Source organism: Bubalus kerabau, chromosome 9 (genome assembly GCF_029407905.1).
Source record: "Bubalus kerabau isolate K-KA32 ecotype Philippines breed swamp buffalo chromosome 9, PCC_UOA_SB_1v2, whole genome shotgun sequence".
NCBI classification, from domain to species: domain Eukaryota; kingdom Metazoa; phylum Chordata; class Mammalia; order Artiodactyla; family Bovidae; genus Bubalus; species Bubalus kerabau.
In genome coordinates, this window is record NC_073632.1 from 8,427,229 (window position 1) to 8,445,230 (window position 18,002).

At 41.4% G+C, this 18,002-nt stretch overlaps 2 protein-coding genes across 7 annotated transcripts in view; one reads left to right on the plus strand and one right to left on the minus strand.

Annotated features, from left to right (window-relative positions):
- Positions 1-10,203: 10,203 nt before the first annotated feature.
- On the minus strand, positions 10,204-11,217 carry LOC129619537 (translation initiation factor IF-2-like). Its single transcript, XM_055534724.1, has one exon. The coding sequence runs from the start codon at positions 11,215-11,217 to the stop codon at positions 10,204-10,206; it is 1,014 nt and encodes a 337-aa protein (XP_055390699.1).
- PHF3 (PHD finger protein 3) overlaps positions 10,386-18,002 on the plus strand; it is a 96,400-nt gene continuing 88,783 nt past the window's right edge. For 2 of the 6 annotated variants that reach the window (XM_055534743.1, XM_055534749.1), the window contains exon 1: positions 10,386-10,523. The gene's annotated coding sequence lies outside the window, so the exon portion shown is untranslated. Of the gene's footprint in view, positions 10,524-16,147; positions 16,167-16,610; positions 16,753-18,002 lie in introns of those variants that run through there. The other 4 variants (XM_055534746.1, XM_055534745.1, XM_055534744.1 and 1 more) reach the window with 4 other exon arrangements.

An 18,002-nucleotide genomic window follows, 5' to 3' on the forward strand; every position in this document is an offset into this window, starting at 1 on the left:
CGGTGGTCGTAGCAGGAGCCTTACTCATCCCTTGCCTGAGTGAGGATGTTTCTAATGTTTCCTCATTAAGTCTTGTGGATTCAGACAATTATCATTGAACTAAATCTTAAAACGATGCAAGAGCAATCCAGAGAAAGTGGTGGAAGGAATTGTGGGGGCATTTGTATCAGTTGGGAGGAGGACATTCTTGTCAGGGGTAATAGCATGAGCAAAGACTTCATGTTGAGGGACAATAAGGGTATGTGTAAAAAACAGCAAGAAATTTTGTGTTGTGTATCATAAATTTTAAAAGTAGAGAATAGGGAGAGAAGAGACTGAGGAGCTAGAGAAGGACCAATCCTACAGGATCATAATGGCCATATTAAGAAATTTGAATTTTATTCTTTTTACTTTGGAAAGCCATGAAACGATTTCAAGTAGGGTGTTGACACTGTCTCTGAGGGTCTTTATCATACCTTTTTTGTTAAAAGATGTTTAATTATTTTCATGTTTACAGTATGTCTGACTAGGTAATGAATCAATAGGAATTCCAGAAACACAGCAAGATTCTCTGGTACTTTCTTACTGTTGAAAGCATCTCCTCGGTCAGAAAGGCCTTCTGTCCACTCTAAGTCAGGTAAAGCATGACTACGTGTCCCCTGTACCAACTGCGGTCAAAGCATTTACCAAGTTGCTTGGTAAATGTACAAGCAATTACAAGTTACTGTAATTGTCCACTGGCTCATCTTTCTTTCTCTTCTGAGTTCCTTGATGCCACGAGGAATGCTTTTTATTTCTGAAACCCATTGAGGGTATATAATGGAGCAGATTTAATAAAGGAACAAATAAATGTAGTTGTGGGTTGGCAGGGAGAGAATTATAGAGGAGTTAGGAGAAGTAATGTCATACAGATCATTAAGGACAGAACTGGTTAGAAGACTGTGTCTCAGGTCTCTCTTTGCTCCCTCCCTGTACCTTAAAGTTGCTGAAGTGGGTAAAGGTGCTTTTATACCTTGTGCAGTCCTGGTGCATGGAAAAGCTTTATGGCATTATTGGACTCACACTCTCTAGCTCTCCCTGAACTCTGTTATGCTGTGCAAATTGGATGGGGCATGCAGTTCCTCTCTATCCCTTGTTTGCTGCTGAAAGCCTGGGTGGCTGGGAGCCATCTCTCTGAATAAAATAGTCAGACTATGGGGGGAAAGGGAGCGAGCCTATGAGTAATGACGTGCACAGAGTTCTGGACAAAGCCTTTAAATTTCATGATGAGCTCAATAAAATGACTTCAGGATATTTTAATCCCACAGTTTTGATCCCATGTTTAGGAACAAAAACATTTACATCTCTGAAACTAACTTGAAAGTGTATCTAAAAAGTTTTTTCCAGAGAAAACCTCATTAAATAAATTTAACATTTTTATCAATTTTCTGCACCTTACAGTTAATTGTTTCAATTATTCCCCATCTTTACTCTGATACAGTGCTGTTGCTGTTGTTCAGTCACTACGTCATGTCCAACTCTTTGTGACCCCATGGACTACAAAGTGCCAGGCTTCCCTGTCCTTTATTATCTCTCAGAGCTTGCCAAACTCATGTCCAGTGATGCCACCCAACCATCTCATCCTTTGTCACCTCCTTCTCTTCCTGCCCTCAATCTTTCCTAGAATCAGGGTCTTTTCCAATGAGTCAGCTCTTCCTGTCAGATGGTCAAAGTACTGGAGTTTCAGCTTCAGCATCAGTCCTTCCAACAACCAATCAGAGTTGATTTCCTTTAGGGTTGACTAGTTTGATCTCCTTGCAGACCAAGGGACACTCAAGAGTCTTCTCCAGCACCACAATTTGAAAGCATCCGTTCTTCAGCGGTCAGTCTTCTTTATGCTCCAACTCTTACATTTGTACATGACTACTAGAAAAGCCATAGCTTTGACTACATGGACCTTTGTTGGCAAGTTGATGTTTCTGCTTTTTAACACCCTGCCTAGGTTTGTCATAGCTTTCCTTCCAAGGAGCAAGTGTCTATTAATTTCATGGCTGCAGTCACTGTCCATAGTGATTTTGAAGCCCAAGAAAATAAAATCTATCACTTTTCCCACTATTCCCCCATCTATTTGCCATGAAGTAAAGGAACTGGAAGCCATGATCTTCTTTTCTGAATGTTGAGTTTTAAGTCAGCTTTTTCACTCTGCTTTTCACCTTCATCAGGAGACTCTTCAGTTCGTCTTTGCTTTCTGCCATTAGAGTGGTATCATCTGCATATCTGGGGTTGTTGATATTAGTCCCAGCAATCTTGATTTTAGCATGTAAATCATCCACTCTGGTGTTTCCCATGGTGTTCTGTGCATGTAAGTTAAGTAAGTGGGTGATATGCAATATGCAACCTTAATGTACTTCTTCCCCAATTTTGAACCAGTCCATTGTTCCATGTCTGGTTCTAACTGGTGCTCCTTGACCTGCAAATGGGATTCTCAGCAAACAGGTAAGGTGGTCTGGTATCCCAATCTCTTCAAGAATTTTCTACAGTTTGTTGTGATCCACAGTCAAAGGCTTTAGCATAGGCAATGAAGCAGAAGTAGAAGTTTTTCTGAAATTCCCTTGCTTTCTCTAGGATCCAGTGAAAGTTGGAAACTTGATTTCTGGTTCCTTTTCCTTTCCTAAATCCAGCTTGTATATCTGGAAGTTTTCAGTTCATGTACTGTTGAAGTCTAGCTTGAAGGATTTTGAGCATTACCTTGCCAGCATGTGAAATGAGCACAATTTGCATGGTAGTTTGAACATTCTTTGGCATTGCCTTTCTTTGGAATTGAAATGGAAAATGACCCCCAGTCCTGGGAAACACTGCTGAGTTTTCCAAATTTGCTGGCATATTGAATGCAGCACTTTAACAGCATCATCGTTTAGGATTTCAAATAGCTCAGCTGGAATTCCATCACCTCCATTAGCTATGTTCATTGTAATGATTACTGAGGCCCACTTGACTTCACAGTCTAGGCTGTCTGGCTCTAGGTGAGTGATCACACCATTGTGGTTATCCAGGTCATCGAGAACTTTTTTGTATAGCTCTTCTGTGTTTTTGCGCCTCTTCTTAATCTTTTCAATTTTTAATGGTGACAAGCATTTTTTATACTAAAATCAATCTTTTTATCTGCATCATGGTCTTTCATGACCACTTTTCCTGCCAGGCTCAATTTTGCAGGATCCAAATTTTGTCAGTTTTCATTCTATTAAATATTTTTTTATAGTCAATTAGTTAAATCTATGATTTTTCTAGTAGTCATGTATGGATGTAAGAGTTGGACCATAAGGACGACTGACTGCTGAAGAACTGGTGCTTTTGAATTGTGGTGCTAAAGAAGACTCTTGAGAGTCCCTTGGACTGCAAGGAAATCAAAGCAGTCAATTCTAAAGGAAATCAACCCTGAATGGTCATTGGAAGCACTGGTGCTGAAGCTGAAGCTCCAATACTTTGGTCACCTGATGCAAAGAGTTGACTCATTGAAAAAGACTCTGATTCTGGAAGAGATTGAGGGCCGGAGGAGAAGGAAGTGACAGAAGATGAGATGGTTGATGGCATCATTGACTCAGTGGGCATGAGTTTGAGCAAACTCAGGACAGTGAAGGACAGGGAGGCCTGGCTTGCTGTAGTCCATGGGATTACAGAAAGTTGAACACAACCTAGCAATTAAACAATAAATGTATTGTCAGTTTTCACTACTTTTAGTTGTCTTGTCTTATTTTCTGTCATATTTAATTTTCCTAAGTTAATTGGGAGTTTTCAATGTTACCAATTGTTCAGTCGCTAAGTTGTGTCTGATTCTTTGTAATGTTACCAGTACAATCTGATTGTTTTCAAAAGATTGTTTAAGACAGTGTCATGCATGAAATTAGAGCTTTCCCAGTGTTATTATGTGGGAACTGGATAAGAATTGCATAGTTTGGGTTTACATCTGGAAGCAAAAAGCAAGATAAATGAGAATCTGGGTTTTCGGATGGTTCAAAATAATAGAGTTCAAAGAACATGCTTTGTGACAAATATGCTGGCTTTTTAAAGTTAGAAATCTTTGTTTTGTATTGTGCTAAGTCGTTTCAGTCTTGTCCGACTCCTTGCGACGCTAATGGAACATAAGCCCACTAGGCTCCTCTGTCTATGGGATTCTATAGGCAAGAATATTGGAATGGGTTGCTGTGTCCTCCTCCAGGGGATCTTCCCAACCCAGGGGTTGAACCGCAACTCTTACATCTCCTCCATTGGCAGGCAGGCTCTTCACCACTGACGCAACCTGGGAAGCCCCACCAGTATTGAGTTGGCCAAACATTTCCTTCCGGTTTTTAAGTTAAAATGAAAGATGCATTTTTTAATTTTCACCAAGAACTTTATTGAACAATGTACTCATTGTTCACCACCATTTTGTTCCACTACCTTCTGCCATTTTTTCAGACAATGATGGAATTCCATCCTCCCCAGACTTTTTATCTCTTTGAGCAAAGAACTATTCCAGGTGCCTTTTACAGTCTTCCAGGGAACTGTAAAATTTTTCCATTAAGAGAATTTTGTAAAGACTGAAATAAATGGACATCCAAAGGTACACTGTCTGGTGAATACAATGAATGAATCAGAACTTTCCACCTAAGCTGTAACAGCTTTTTCTTGGTCATCAAAGAAACATGTAGTCTTGCATTGTCCTGATGAAAGGTTATGCCTTTTTTGTTGACTATTTCTAGATGCTATTCATTGACTGCTGCCTTTAATTGGTCTCTTTTGTAGCAGGTACTTGTTGGAATTAATCTTTTGGTTTTCCAGCAGGAGCTCATAATAGAAAACTCCCTTCCAATCCTACTTTATATTCAATATCACCATCTTTGGATGAAGATGGGCCTTTGGTATGGTTGGTGGTGGTTCATTTCCCTTGCTCCATGATCTCTTCCATTCCACATTGATGTACAGTATCTACTTTGCGTTGCCAGTCACAATTTGTTTTAAGAACAGAATACTTTTTATGTCTAAGTAGAGAACTTCATGTGGAAATATGGTCAAGAATTTTTTGTTTTCATTTAACTTATGTGAAACTCAAACATCAAAGTAATTAACATAACCAAGCTGGTGCAAATGATTTTCAATGCTTTATTTGGATATTTTGAGTATGCCAGCTATCTCCCACATGGTATAACATTGTTTGATAACAATTAATGTCTTGATTTGATTGTTGTCAACTTCAACTGTTCTACCAGATAGTGGAGCATTGTCCAGCAAGAGATTTTCAGCATAAAACTTTGCAAACCACTTTTGATATGTTCAATCATGGCATTTTGTCCATACACTGCACAATGTTTTTTTTTTTTTTACATTTCAATTGCATATTTACCTTTCTTGAAACAATAAAGCATAATATGCCAAAAATGTTGCTTTTCCCTTCCATCTTCAATATTAAAATAGCTACACCAATTTTGATAATTTTTTAAAATGTACGTGACAGCACAGGTGTCACAGTATAATGTAGCAAAATTGTTTCAAATAAAGTTAAAGACAAGGAAGTGCTACTAGAACCATCTTACACAGAAGAGCTACTAGAGTCATCTTACACAGAAGAAATGTACAAAAAAGCTCTTAATGACCCAGATAACCATAATAGTGTGGTCACTCACTTAGTCAGACATCCTGGAGTGTGAAGTCAAGTGGGTCTTAGGAAGCATTGCTACGAACAAAGCTAGTGGAGGTGATGGAAATCCTAAAAGATGATGCTGTTAAAGTGCTGCACTCAATATGCCAGCAAATTTGGAAAAGTCAGCAGTACATGAACAGAGAACTTCCAGGTGTACAAGCTGGATTTAGAAAAGGCAGGGGAACCAGAGTCAAATTTCCAACATCTGCTGGATCATAGGGAAAGCAAGGGAATTCCGGGAAACATCTACTTCTGCTTCATTGCCTATGCTAAAGACTTTGACTGTGTGGATCACAACAAACTGTGGAATATTCTTGAAGAGATGGGAATACCAGACCACCTTTCATGCTTCCTGAGAAACCTGTATGCAGGACAAGAAGCAACAGTTAGAACTGAAGATGAAACAATGGACTGGTTCAAAATTGGGAAAGGAGTAAGGCAAGGCTGTATATTGTCAGGCTTCCCTTGTAGCTCTGTTTGTAAACACTCTGTCTGCAATGCAGGAGACCCAGGTTCGATCCCTGTGTTGGGAAGATCCCCTGGAGAAGGAAATGGAAACCCAGTCCAGTATTCTTGCCTAGAGAATTCTGTGGACAGAGGAGCTTGGCAGGCTACATACAGTCCATGGCTCACAAGAGTATATTGTCACTCTGCTTATTTAACTTATATGCAGAGTACATCAAGCGAAATGCTATGCTGGATGACTCAAAAGCTGGAATCAAGACTGCTGGGAGAAATATCAACAACCTCAAATATGTAGATGATACAGGCATAAAGTGAAGAGGAACTAAAGAGCCTCTTGATGAAGGTGAAAGAGGAGAGTGAAAAAGCTGGCTTAAAACTCAACATTCAAAAAACTGGAAGATCATGGCATCTGGTCCCATCACTTCATGGCAAACAAATGGGAGAAAAAGTGGGAACAGTGTCAGACTTGTTTTTCTTGGGCTCCAAAATCACTGTGGACTGTGACTGTAGCCACAAAATTAAAAGATGCTTGCTTCTTGGAAAAAAAGCTATGACAAACCTAGACATTATATTAGAAAGCAGAGATGTCACTTTGCCAACAAAGAGGCATATAGTCAAAGCTATGGTTTCCCCAGTAGTCATGTATGGATATGAGAGTTGGACCATAAAGAAGGCTGAGCACTCAAGAATGGATGCTTTCAAACTGTGGTGTTGGAGAAGACTCTTGAGAGTTCCTTGGACTGTAAGGAGATCAAACCAGTCAACCCTAAAGGAAATCAACCCTGAATATTCACTGGAAGGACTGGTGCTGAAGCTGAAGCTCCAACACCTTGGCCACCTGATAGGAAGAACTGACTCCTTGGAAAAGATCCTGATGCTGGGAAGGATTGAGGGAAAGATGAGAAGGGGACAACAGAGGATGAGATGGTTGGATGCCATCACTGACTCAATGGATATGAGTTTCAACAAACTCTGGAGATAGTGAAGGACAGGAAAGCCTGGCATGCTTCCGTTCATGGAGTCGCAGAGTCAGACACGTCTTAGGGCCTAAATAACAAGAAAAAAGAGCCATCTTATGGAAAAAAACTGAATGAACATTTTCGTCAGCCCAAAAAATGTGAAAGACTTATGGTTTCTGTACTTTCTTGTTATTCCATTTTATTTTTTCATAAATACATGAAAATTTCTCTAATAAGGTAATTTTCCCCCAGTTCTTCTAAGGGGATTTTCTATCTAATGCTCTTCTATTCAAGGTCTCCTGTATGAATTTCTTTATGGTGGGATTTGGGCTTTTCTCATAGCTCAATTAGTAAAGAATCCGCCTGCAATGCAGGAGACCCTAGGCCAGCAAGATCCCCTGGAGAGGGGATATGCTACCCACTCCTGTATTCTTGGCTTTCCCTTGTGGCTCAGCTGGTAAAGAATCTACCTGCAATATGGGAAACATGGGTTCAATGCCTGGGTTCAGAAGATCCCCTGGAGAAGGGAGAGGCTACCCACTCCAGTATTCTGGCCTGGATAAATACATGGACTGTATAGTCCATGGTGTTGCAAAGAGTTGGCCATGACTGAGTGACTTTAACCACCACTATGGTGGAATTTTGTTTATGAAAATAATCTTTTTTAAAAACTTAATTAATTAATGACGTGTAGAGTCTTCATTTCTACTCAAGGGCTATTCCTTAGTTGTGTGTGGACTTCTCATTGTAGTGGCTTCTCTTGTTGTGGCCAGGTGCTTGTAGGCTGAATAGTTGTGGCACATGGGCTTAGTTGCCCCCAACATGTGGAATCTTCCCCAACCAGGGATTGAACCCATGTCCCATGCATTGGCAGGTGTTTTCTTAATCACTGGACTACCAGGGAAGTCCTATGACAATAATCTTCAAAGGCCTTTTTCAAATTTCACATTGAGGTCCAGGAGAAGAGTAAAGTTAGATTTATTTTTGCAGTTGATTTCAGATACTGGACGTGAAACAAACAAAAAAACCAACAAAAAAACTTGACTATCCATTTCTATTTACCTTTCTCAAAAAAAAAAAACCAAAAAACCAACACTTTAAAAAAGAGAGATTATAAAACAAAGTTCTGAGGAACTGATGAAGCAAGACAGGGCTTGAACTCTAGGATTCCAGAATTAGAACTATCTAAACTCCTTATATTGTCTCCCTGCTTATTTAACTTCTATGCAGAGTACATCATGAGAAACGCTGGACTGGAAGAAACACAAGCTGGAATCAAGATTGCCAGGAGAAATATCAATAACCTCAGATATGCAGATGACACCGCCCTTATAAGAAAGTGAAGAGGAACTAAAAAGCCTCTTGATGAAGGTGAAAGAGGAGAGTGAAAAAGTTGGCTTAAAACTCAACATTCAGAAAACGAAGATCATGGCATCCGGTCCCATCACTTCATTGAAAATAGATGGGCAAACAGTGGAAACAGTGCCAGACTTTATTTTTTTGGGCTCCAAAATAACTGCAGATGGTGAGTGCAGCCATGAAATTGAAAGATGCTTACTCCTTGGAAGGAAAAGTTATGACCAACCTAGATAGCATATTGAAAAGCAGAGACATTACTTTGTCAACAAAGGTCCGTCTAGCCAAGGCTATGGTTTTCCCTGTGGTCATGTATAGATGAGAGTTGGACTGTGAAGAAGGCTGAGCACCGAAGAATTGATGGTTATGAACTGTAATGTTGGAGAAGACTCTTGAGAGTCCCTTGGACTGCAAGGAGATCAGCTCTGGATTTCTTTGGAAGGAATGATGTTAAAGCTGAAACTCCAATACTTTGGCCACCTCATGCGAAGAGTTGACTCATTGGAAAAGACTCTGATGCTGGGAGGGATTGGGGGCAGGGGGAGAAGAGAACGACAGAGGATGAGATGGCTGGATGGCATCACTGACTTGATGGACGTGAGTGTGAGTGAACTCCGGGAGTTGGTGATGGACAGGGAGGCCTGGCGTGCTGCGATTCATGGGGTCACAAAGAGTCGGACACGACTGAGCGACTGAACTGAAACTTCCATTCTGGAAGAGCATTTGGTTTGGGGAGCGCTCAAAATACCATAAGATCTGATAAGAGTAGAGCACAGATCTTCACCACCTGCCTATGAACTATTGCTCTATTAATGCTTCATAGTACATCCTCCATTGTGGCCATCTTGCTGTTGCCTTGAGGCTTAAATAAACAAGTAAAGGTTTTAAAAGCTATCATTTTTTAGTGGGTAATTGCAATGGTTCCTCCAGTTAGGATACATTCCTGGTAGGGTTGAGATAGGAGTTAGTCTAACCTGCTGTGGAAGCACGTAAATTAAACCAGCGTTTTTCATATTTTTTGGTTTCAGAACCCACCCCTATACGCTCTTAAAAATTACTGAGTTCGTAGACTTTTTATGTGGGTTAGTTACATGTATTGATATTTAGTGTCTTAGAAATTAAACCAAAGGACAATTAAGAACATTAAAAAAATAACGAAATACATTGTTAACATAAATACTTATTATGAAAAATACATACTCCAACAAAACTTAATGAAAGAGTGGCATTACTTTAAATTTTTGCAAATATGCGCAATGTCTGCCTTAGTAGAGAATGGCTGAATTCTCGTATCTGCTTCTGCATTAAACTGCTACAAGTTGCTTCGGTTGAAGGAGACGAAGAAAATTTAGTCTTAGGCAGTAGCAAGAACTGGAGACCCTCTGAAACGTCTTGGGGCCCTGCAGGAAACCTATGGCCACCGTTGAAAGCTGCTGAGTTAGATCAGGAGGCCTGTCGAGTCCTGAAAGCAGAGAGGATAGCTAACATGCCCAAGCAGAGAGCGAGGCGGTTCACGAGCGGACTGTGGTGCAGGGCCAGCAGGGATCCCTCGGCTCGGGGTCGGTCGGTTCCGCCGTCGCCCGCCATTCTGGGACCCATGTCCCGTTCATGAAGAGCAGCGCAGGCGGAGAGACGTGCCCGTCAGTATCACATTGAGCGAGCAGTCACCGAGCCGCGGAGGAGAGAGCGCGAGCAGCTCCAGCGGGCCCGCGGGCGGGCCGCGCCCTCGGAGGCCCGAGGCCCGCAGCGCGCAGGCGCGGCGCTGCCCCGGAACGGTAAACAGTGCCGTCACGTGACACGGCCACGCTCCAGCCGCCGGGCCGCCGCCGCACGCAGATGGCCTCGGGGTCTCGCGCCGCTGCACGGTCCCCACGAGGCGCGCTCTGCTGGGGCGCTGAGCGGCGGCGGCTGCACGAAGGCTGAGGAGGGCGGCGCGGAAGCCGGGGCGCCGGGGTTCGCGGCGTCCGGCTGGCCGTGAGGAGGAAGCGGCCTCGGCAGCGACGCCTGCGTCCCGCGCGTACCCCCTCTCGGCGCGCCGGCCCCCTCCTCCGCGCGGCACGGCCACCATCTTCCCTCGCTGCCTGAGGTAGCGCTTGTCGGCGGAGCTGGTGAGTGGCGGCGCGGCGGCGGCCGGCGACGCGCGGCCCTCCCCTTCTGCCCCGCGCCCCGCGGCCTCCCGCCCTCCGCCGGCCGGGCTCCGCGCTTCCTTCCCGCGCAGACCGGGACGCCCCCGGCCTCTTGCGCAACGCCTCGGCCTGCCCGCGCCGCCTCGGCCGCCCGGGACCGTTTGGGCCGCGGTGGCGGGGCCGCCCGGCGAGGGTCGGGCCGCGGCCTTCCCGCCGGCTCCGCACCCCCGCCTCGGGTGAGTCCCGCCGCCGCGCGGGCGCTCGGGCGGGGAGGCGCGGCGGCGCGGCCCGGAGGCCCAGCCCGCAGGCCTCGCCCCGGCTCTGCAGTGTAGAGCCTGGGGCCCGGGTCCGGCCGCGGAGCCGAGCTGGGTCCCCACCGCCGGGACTCGGGGTCGGCGCTCCATCCTCCCTCCCGCAGCTGCGCGCTTTTGTGGTCGGGCCCCAGACTGTCGCCTCCTTTTGCATAGTTTGAAGTGAGGAGGAGCCCGGAACCTGGCCTTCGACAATACGTGTAATTTAATGAACCACTTGTCGACCCGTGGGTGTTAATGGTGCTAAATAGCTGGTCACCTGACCGGGGGTGGGGAGGACGGAGAAAGGGGGAGAATGCTGGTGCCGCACAGCGCCCTTGCTTCTCCCCAGCCCTGTATCGCGGGGTCCGAGGGTTCGTTCCCATCTTTGAGTTTTTAAATGCTGTTTTTCAAGACTCTGATTCTAAGAAGAGTGTGTGATTATTGGTGCTGTTCAGGAATTATTTGCATGATCATGAATAGTGATTACTGTAGACGGCAACAACGCTTTAATATCTTCCCGGTCCTAATTTTCATTGCGTTTATTGATAATTTAAAATGAAACAGGTAATAGAGCCTTTGCAAATGCGATTTTTACCTAGTTATTTTAAGCTAGTTGGGGGGTGGGGAGGTACTTAAATACTACATTGTTTTTATTTAGTTACTATTTTGGGTTCGAACTTGTCTTCCCTTTTCTAAGCTGGTTGAGATCTTCCAAAATTGTTTCCATTACTTATTCATTAGCTACCATTTTTTGAATCTTGAATGAAGTATTTGGGATTGAGAAAATGTTTGTAGATGTGTTTTTCTGGTAGGCGAGAGAGGAGTCAAAGAACCAGGACATTTTTGCAGCATTCTTATGTTATTGAACTTGTATCTTCATTCTAGAGCACACATGGTGTGTTGTGAATATTATTGTTTCAAATAGTGATTTCTTTACCATTATTACCACTTAGACCTTTCCTTTATTATTTCTACCCAGTTTCTGTTTACTGGACATATATAACGATATTGAATTTTCCCTCCATCAGCATCGTCGTCATCACTATTTTAAAATATATACTCCATTTCCCCATGATAGTAACAGAATTGAAGGAAGTACTTTTTCACAGTTCTTATTGTGCTGATGAAAACAGTAACAGTTCAGTCAGTTCCTTAGCAGCAGAAAGACATCCACTCAACCGAGGTGAGCCTCTTGTTAAGTATGCAGAACTACAACCTTAGAGTGTAAGCTTTATTTGGTAGCTGTACCGGAGATTTGTGAGGAGTTAGTGATGGATGGAGGAGCCTGGTAGGCTGCAGTCCATGGGGTCGCAAAGAGTCGGACACGACTGAGCGACTTCACTTTCATTTTTCCCTTTCATGCGTTGGAGAAGGAAATGGCAACCCACTCCATAGTTCTTGCCTGGAGAATCCCAGGGACGGTGGAGCCTGGTGGGCTGCCGTCTATGGGGTCGCACAGAGTCGGACACGACTGAAGCGACTTAGCAGCAGCAGCAGTAGCAGTGATGGGACAAGTTTCCCCGTTTCATGCAGCCATTTGTTGAAGAACATGGAAATGTAACTAATACTGCTTTTGCATCCATTGGGAGGATAGTGAATTTCTTAACGATCGCACTGAATTAGTTACGCGTTCAGTGCTCTTGGGATAGACGTCAGATACCTGTCTAGCTGATTCTGTGACATATTCGTCTGTTGCATACTCAGATAAGTCAAATCTATGAGAAGTGGTCTGTGTAAATGTAGGTGAAAAATCACATTGGTTCAAAGCAACGTTCAGGATGGAGATATGTAAAGGAAGTTGTCTTTATTTATTTAAACCGTAATGTTAAAATCATAATTATTTTGAGTACTAGAATCGGAAAGGGTTGATAATTTTTGACTTTATAATAGCAGTTAATAAAACTTTTTAAAATTAATTTTTCACTGAAGGATAATTGCTTTACAGAATTTTGCTGTTTTCTGTCAAACCTCAACATGAATCAGCCATAGATATACATATATCTCATCCTTTTTGAAACTCCCTCCCATCTCCCTCTATAGGTTGATACAGAGCTCCTGTTTGAGGCAGTTAATAAAATTATTTTTGATGAAAGTTAGTTTTGGGTACTAAAATATAAATAATGGTTATCTTTCTTGACATGGTAACTTTTTACCTTTTTGATATCTCTTGGTTACTTAAAGGTGTTTTTTTTTTTTTATCTTTACAGAGATATCTCATGAAATCTTTTTTAGTTAATAATTTTTAAGGATAATAATCTGGAGGTAAGATCTTTATTATATTTTAATGAGGAAATATAGTTATTGATTAGCCTCTCAGGTTTGTGGATCACCACCAAAGTGTTAGGGAGTGCAAGGTTCTTGAAGTGCTGACTTCTAAATGTTTTTATTCATTTACATTTCATCAATTCTTTTGGACTTGTGGTTGCTGGATTTCTTTCTTGGAACAGTACATCTTAGGCTCTGTTTCTTTCATTTTTTAGAGCACCCTCTGAGAATCCTGTAATATCTTTTCAGAAGTGTAGATATCTTATTTTTTAACTACAAAAATGACTTGGCAAATTTTTACATATTTCTAGCACTTGCATTTTTAAGAACAGTAAAAAAAAAAATTCTACTTTAATGTTGCCCTTTAATTACGTAATGATATTGACAGTATTGATTTGATTCAAAATATTTGAGACTCAGGTACTATTTGTATTCTCATGGAATGTATTCTAGGTTGAGAAACCAGATTCAGATGGGCGCTGTTAAATCATTGAATTAGAGTTAAAAGAGAAGATATTTTAAGAGTTACAAAACACATTGTATGAGGAATTGCCAATTGTATAGACTGGGCAGTTATTGCCATGGATTGTGTATTTAATCTAGATCATTTTTAATGATCAAGATTTAAATATTTAGAATCATTTGTATAATGGAGTGAGGGTGAAGAGAAACAGTTAAGCAAAAACTTAAATAGTATCCTGACATTTTATCTTTTGTCACAGTCTGACTTTATTAGACAGAATTTTGAATGGCATAGTGGATTGTACACAAAGGCTTAGGTTTTAATTCACTCATAATTTGTGTGAGATGGTCACATGAAAACATTCTAAAATTGTAGACTTTGAAAATAAATTGTGAAATTTGTGGTTCATCATTTCCACAATGATGATGTACACACTAAAGATATCTTTTATTTTTTATATGTAGGGAGTGGCTAAGTGCATATTTCCCAATTTATTTTGGAAGTGGGCATGTCACTTTGTTTTCAGTATTTTAAGGATTTCATTAATGATATAAAGATTGATATGTGTTATGCATGTAGACTCCATAAAGTATAGTAGGTTAAAAGTGCAGGCTTGGGAATCTTGCTGCCTGGATTCCAGTTTGGGTATAGAGACATACCTCTTTTATTGTACTTTAAACAGCATTTGCTCACTTTGAGTCTTCTATATCACATTTCGTTAATTCTCACAATATTTTAAACTTTTTGTCATTATTGTGTTATTGTTTTGTGATTGGTGTTGATGTTAATGTTGTCATTTTGGGTTACCACAAACCACAACCCTAATAAGATGGTGAAGTTAATTGTAAATGTTGTGTGTGTTCTGACGCCTCCACTAACTGGCTGTTCCCTGTCTTTCTCCCTCTCCTTGGGCCTCCCTAGTCATTGAGATGCTATAATATTGAAAGTAGGCCAATTAATAACCCTGCCATGACCTCTTAACTTTGCTAGTGAAGAGTCCATGTCTCTCAGTTGAAATCGAAAGTTAGAAATGACTGAGGTTAATGAGGAAGGCATGTTGAAAGCCAAGATATCTCCCAAAGTAGGCCTCTTGTGCCAAACGGTTAGCTGAGTTGTGGATGCAAAGAAAAAGTTCTTGAAGAAAGTTAAACGTGCAGCTCCAGTGAACATATGAATGAAGAAAGTGAAAGGACCTTATTGCTGATACAGAGAAGGTTTTAGTGGTGTGGATAATCAAACCAAACACAACATCCTCTTAAGCCAAAGTCTAATCTAGAGCAAGGCCTTAACTCTCTGCTGTTCTTTGAAGGCTGAGAGATGTGGGGAGACACAGAAGAAAACTTGAAGCTAGGAGAGGTTGGTTCACGAGGTTTGAGGAAAGAAACTGTCTCCATAACATAAAAGTACAAATGTGTGAAGTAGTGCATGCTGATGTGAAAGCTGCAGCAAGTTATCCAAAGGAACTAGCTAAGATAATTCATGAAGGTGGCTACCCTGAACAACAGATTTTCAGTCTAGTCAAAATAGCCTTCTATTGGAAGAAGATGCCGTCCTGGATGTTCATAGTTGGAGAGGAGAAATCAGTGCCTGGTTTTAAAGGACAGGCTGGTTCTCAGTTAGAGACTAATGCAACTGGTGACTTCAAGTTGAAGCCAGTGCTCATTCTAAAAATGCTAGGGTCCTTAAAAATTACATTAAATCTACTCTGCCTGTGCTCTGTAAATGGAGCAACAAAGCCTGGATGACAGCACATCTGTTTACAGGATGGTTTACTGAATATTTTAAGCCCACTGTTATCCTGTTGCTTAGAAAAAGGTTCCCAAGTGTCACTGCTCATTGACCTGGTCAGTGCACCTTGTAATGCCTGCTCACACCAACATCCGTTCTGCATTTTAACCCATAGATCATGGAGTCACTTCGACTTTCAGGTCTTACTTTTAAGAAATACCTTTTGTAAGGCTCTAGCTGCCATAGATACTGATTCCTCTAAGGGATCTGGGCAAAGTTAGATCAACGTTCAGAGGAGTTTGGAAGAAGTTGATTCCAATCCTCATGGATGGCTTGGAGGGTTTCAGAATTTCATTGGAGGAAGTAACTGCAGATGTGGTGGCAATAACAAGAGAACTAAAATTAGAAGTGGAGCCTGAAAATGTGACTTAATTACTGCAACCCTGTAATAAAATTTAAATGGGGGAGGTGTTGCTTCATCCATTGTTCCTTATGAATGAGCAAAGTCAGTGGATTCTTGAAATCTACTCCTGGTGAAGATGCTATATAGATTGAAATGACAATACAGGATTTAGGTATTACATTAACTTAATTGATAAAGCAGCTGCAGGATTTGAGAAGACTGACTCCAGATTTGGAAGAAGTTCTATGGTGTGTAACGTGCTATCAACAAGCATGTCATGTTACAGAGAAATTGTGGGAGGAAGAGCCAATCGGTGTATCAGATTTCATTGCTGTCTTGTAAGAAATTGCTGCAGCCACCCCAACCTTCAGCAGCCACCAGCATTGAGGAAGGACCCTCCATTTGCAGAAAGATTACAGCTTGCTGAAGTTTCAGATGATGCATTTCTTAGCAATAAATTATTTTTAATTGAGGTTTGTACATTGTATTTTTAGACATCATGCTATTGTATACTTAGTAGACTAGACTATAAACATAACTTTTATATGCAATGAGAAACCAAAAAATTGGTGTGACTTACTTCATTGTGTACAATACTCACTTTATTGTGGTGGTCTGGGAATTGCACTGCAGTATCTTTGAGGAACACCTTTCCTGGGTACATGACCAGGACAAGTTTTATATTTTATCATTGTTTTAGTAGTGGTACATTTATTTTTTCTTACTGCTACTATTACCACCTGTTAGAAATTTGCTAATAGTGAACATGCTTGGTGAATTGACAGCTTAATTGATCTACATAATGGTCTGGGCCTCGGTTTGCTCATTAGCAAAATAGAGTAATCTCATCTACTCTGTTTCTCAAGAGTTGTGAAAGACTAGTGAGATACGCATGCAGTACAGTTAGCATAGGGCCTCACACGTAGTACACGTGAAGTATGTGTTAACTTGGACTGCCATAGTTTTGATGACGAGCTGCTTGTACTATTTCTGTGGTTAATCCATAGTACTGATGCTTCCGATAATGACAATAGGGCATCATAGTTGTAAATTTTAAAGGTAACTTTTTCACTGAGGGCTAAGTAATTCTGCTTTTGCCAGTTTCAGCTTGAGGGTTCGTTTTCTAGGTTGTTAGGTCTTCTCTGATCTTAGTATGGCAGTCATCTTGGATTCTTAAATATTCTTTTTACCTAATAAATTCAGTAACAAAGTTATGATCCTTCTTTTTTTTGTTAGGTAGTTTTGCACATAGATTCTAACTAAAGAAACTGGACCCGAATTTGAAATGGGCTTGTAGAGCAGGTGATGAGGTTGCATTGCTTTGTAGAAATGTACGTTTTAGAATTATGTCAAACTACTCATATTAACCATTTAGTGATTTTTCTTGACTCTGTCCCGAAAGGATAATTTATTCTTCTTTAACATTGTTGTATTAATGGTGGTGAAGAACTGACCTTTGTGTCAGAGGTGGTTTTGAGTTCTGTTACTTACTTACTCTGTAATATTGGGTGTAACTTGGCTCAGCTTTAGCTCACCAAATTGTGTGGCTGTGAAGTTTAAAGACATTATATATTTAAGTTAGCTTGTTGCCTGGCACATAATAGTCCATGAATTTAACTGTAAAGAGATAATACTAGGTAGTGGTTAAGTGTATTGACTCTTGAATGAAACATTTGGGATTCAAATTTCAGCTCCATCACTGACTACAGCAAGTAATTTAATCTCTCTGATCCCAATTTTATTTATTTCTGTATAATCAGGATTATAATCTAGCATTGTCGAGAGGATTAAATTAGTAAGTGTAGAGCAGGATTTCTTAACCTCAGCACTGTTTTTTGGCTGGCTAGTTCTTTATAATGGGACTTTCCTAAATGCAGTGGAGTATGTTTACTAGCTGCCAGTATCATGCGTGCCCTCCAGTTTTGTTGACCGAAAATGTCTCCGTACATGGCCAAATACCCTCTGGAGAGGCGTAATTTCCTCCGCTGGAGAACTGCTGATGTGGAGCAGTGTCGACCAGAGCACATTAAGTTTTATATTTTATCATTGTTTTAGTAGTGGTACTTTTATTTTTTCTTACTGCTACTATTACCGCCTGTTAGAAATTTGCTAATAGTGAGCGTGCTTGGTGAATTGACAGCTTAATTTAAACTGTGGTGTAGGGCTTGGAAGGAACCCAGGGCCTTTGCATTTAGGTCTTTACTTGAATTGTTGTTCCCTATTTATGTGTGGATCACTCCCTCATTTCAGGTTTTGGCTCACATGTTGCCCTTGTTAGCAAGGCCTTCATTTACTGTCATACATAGAAG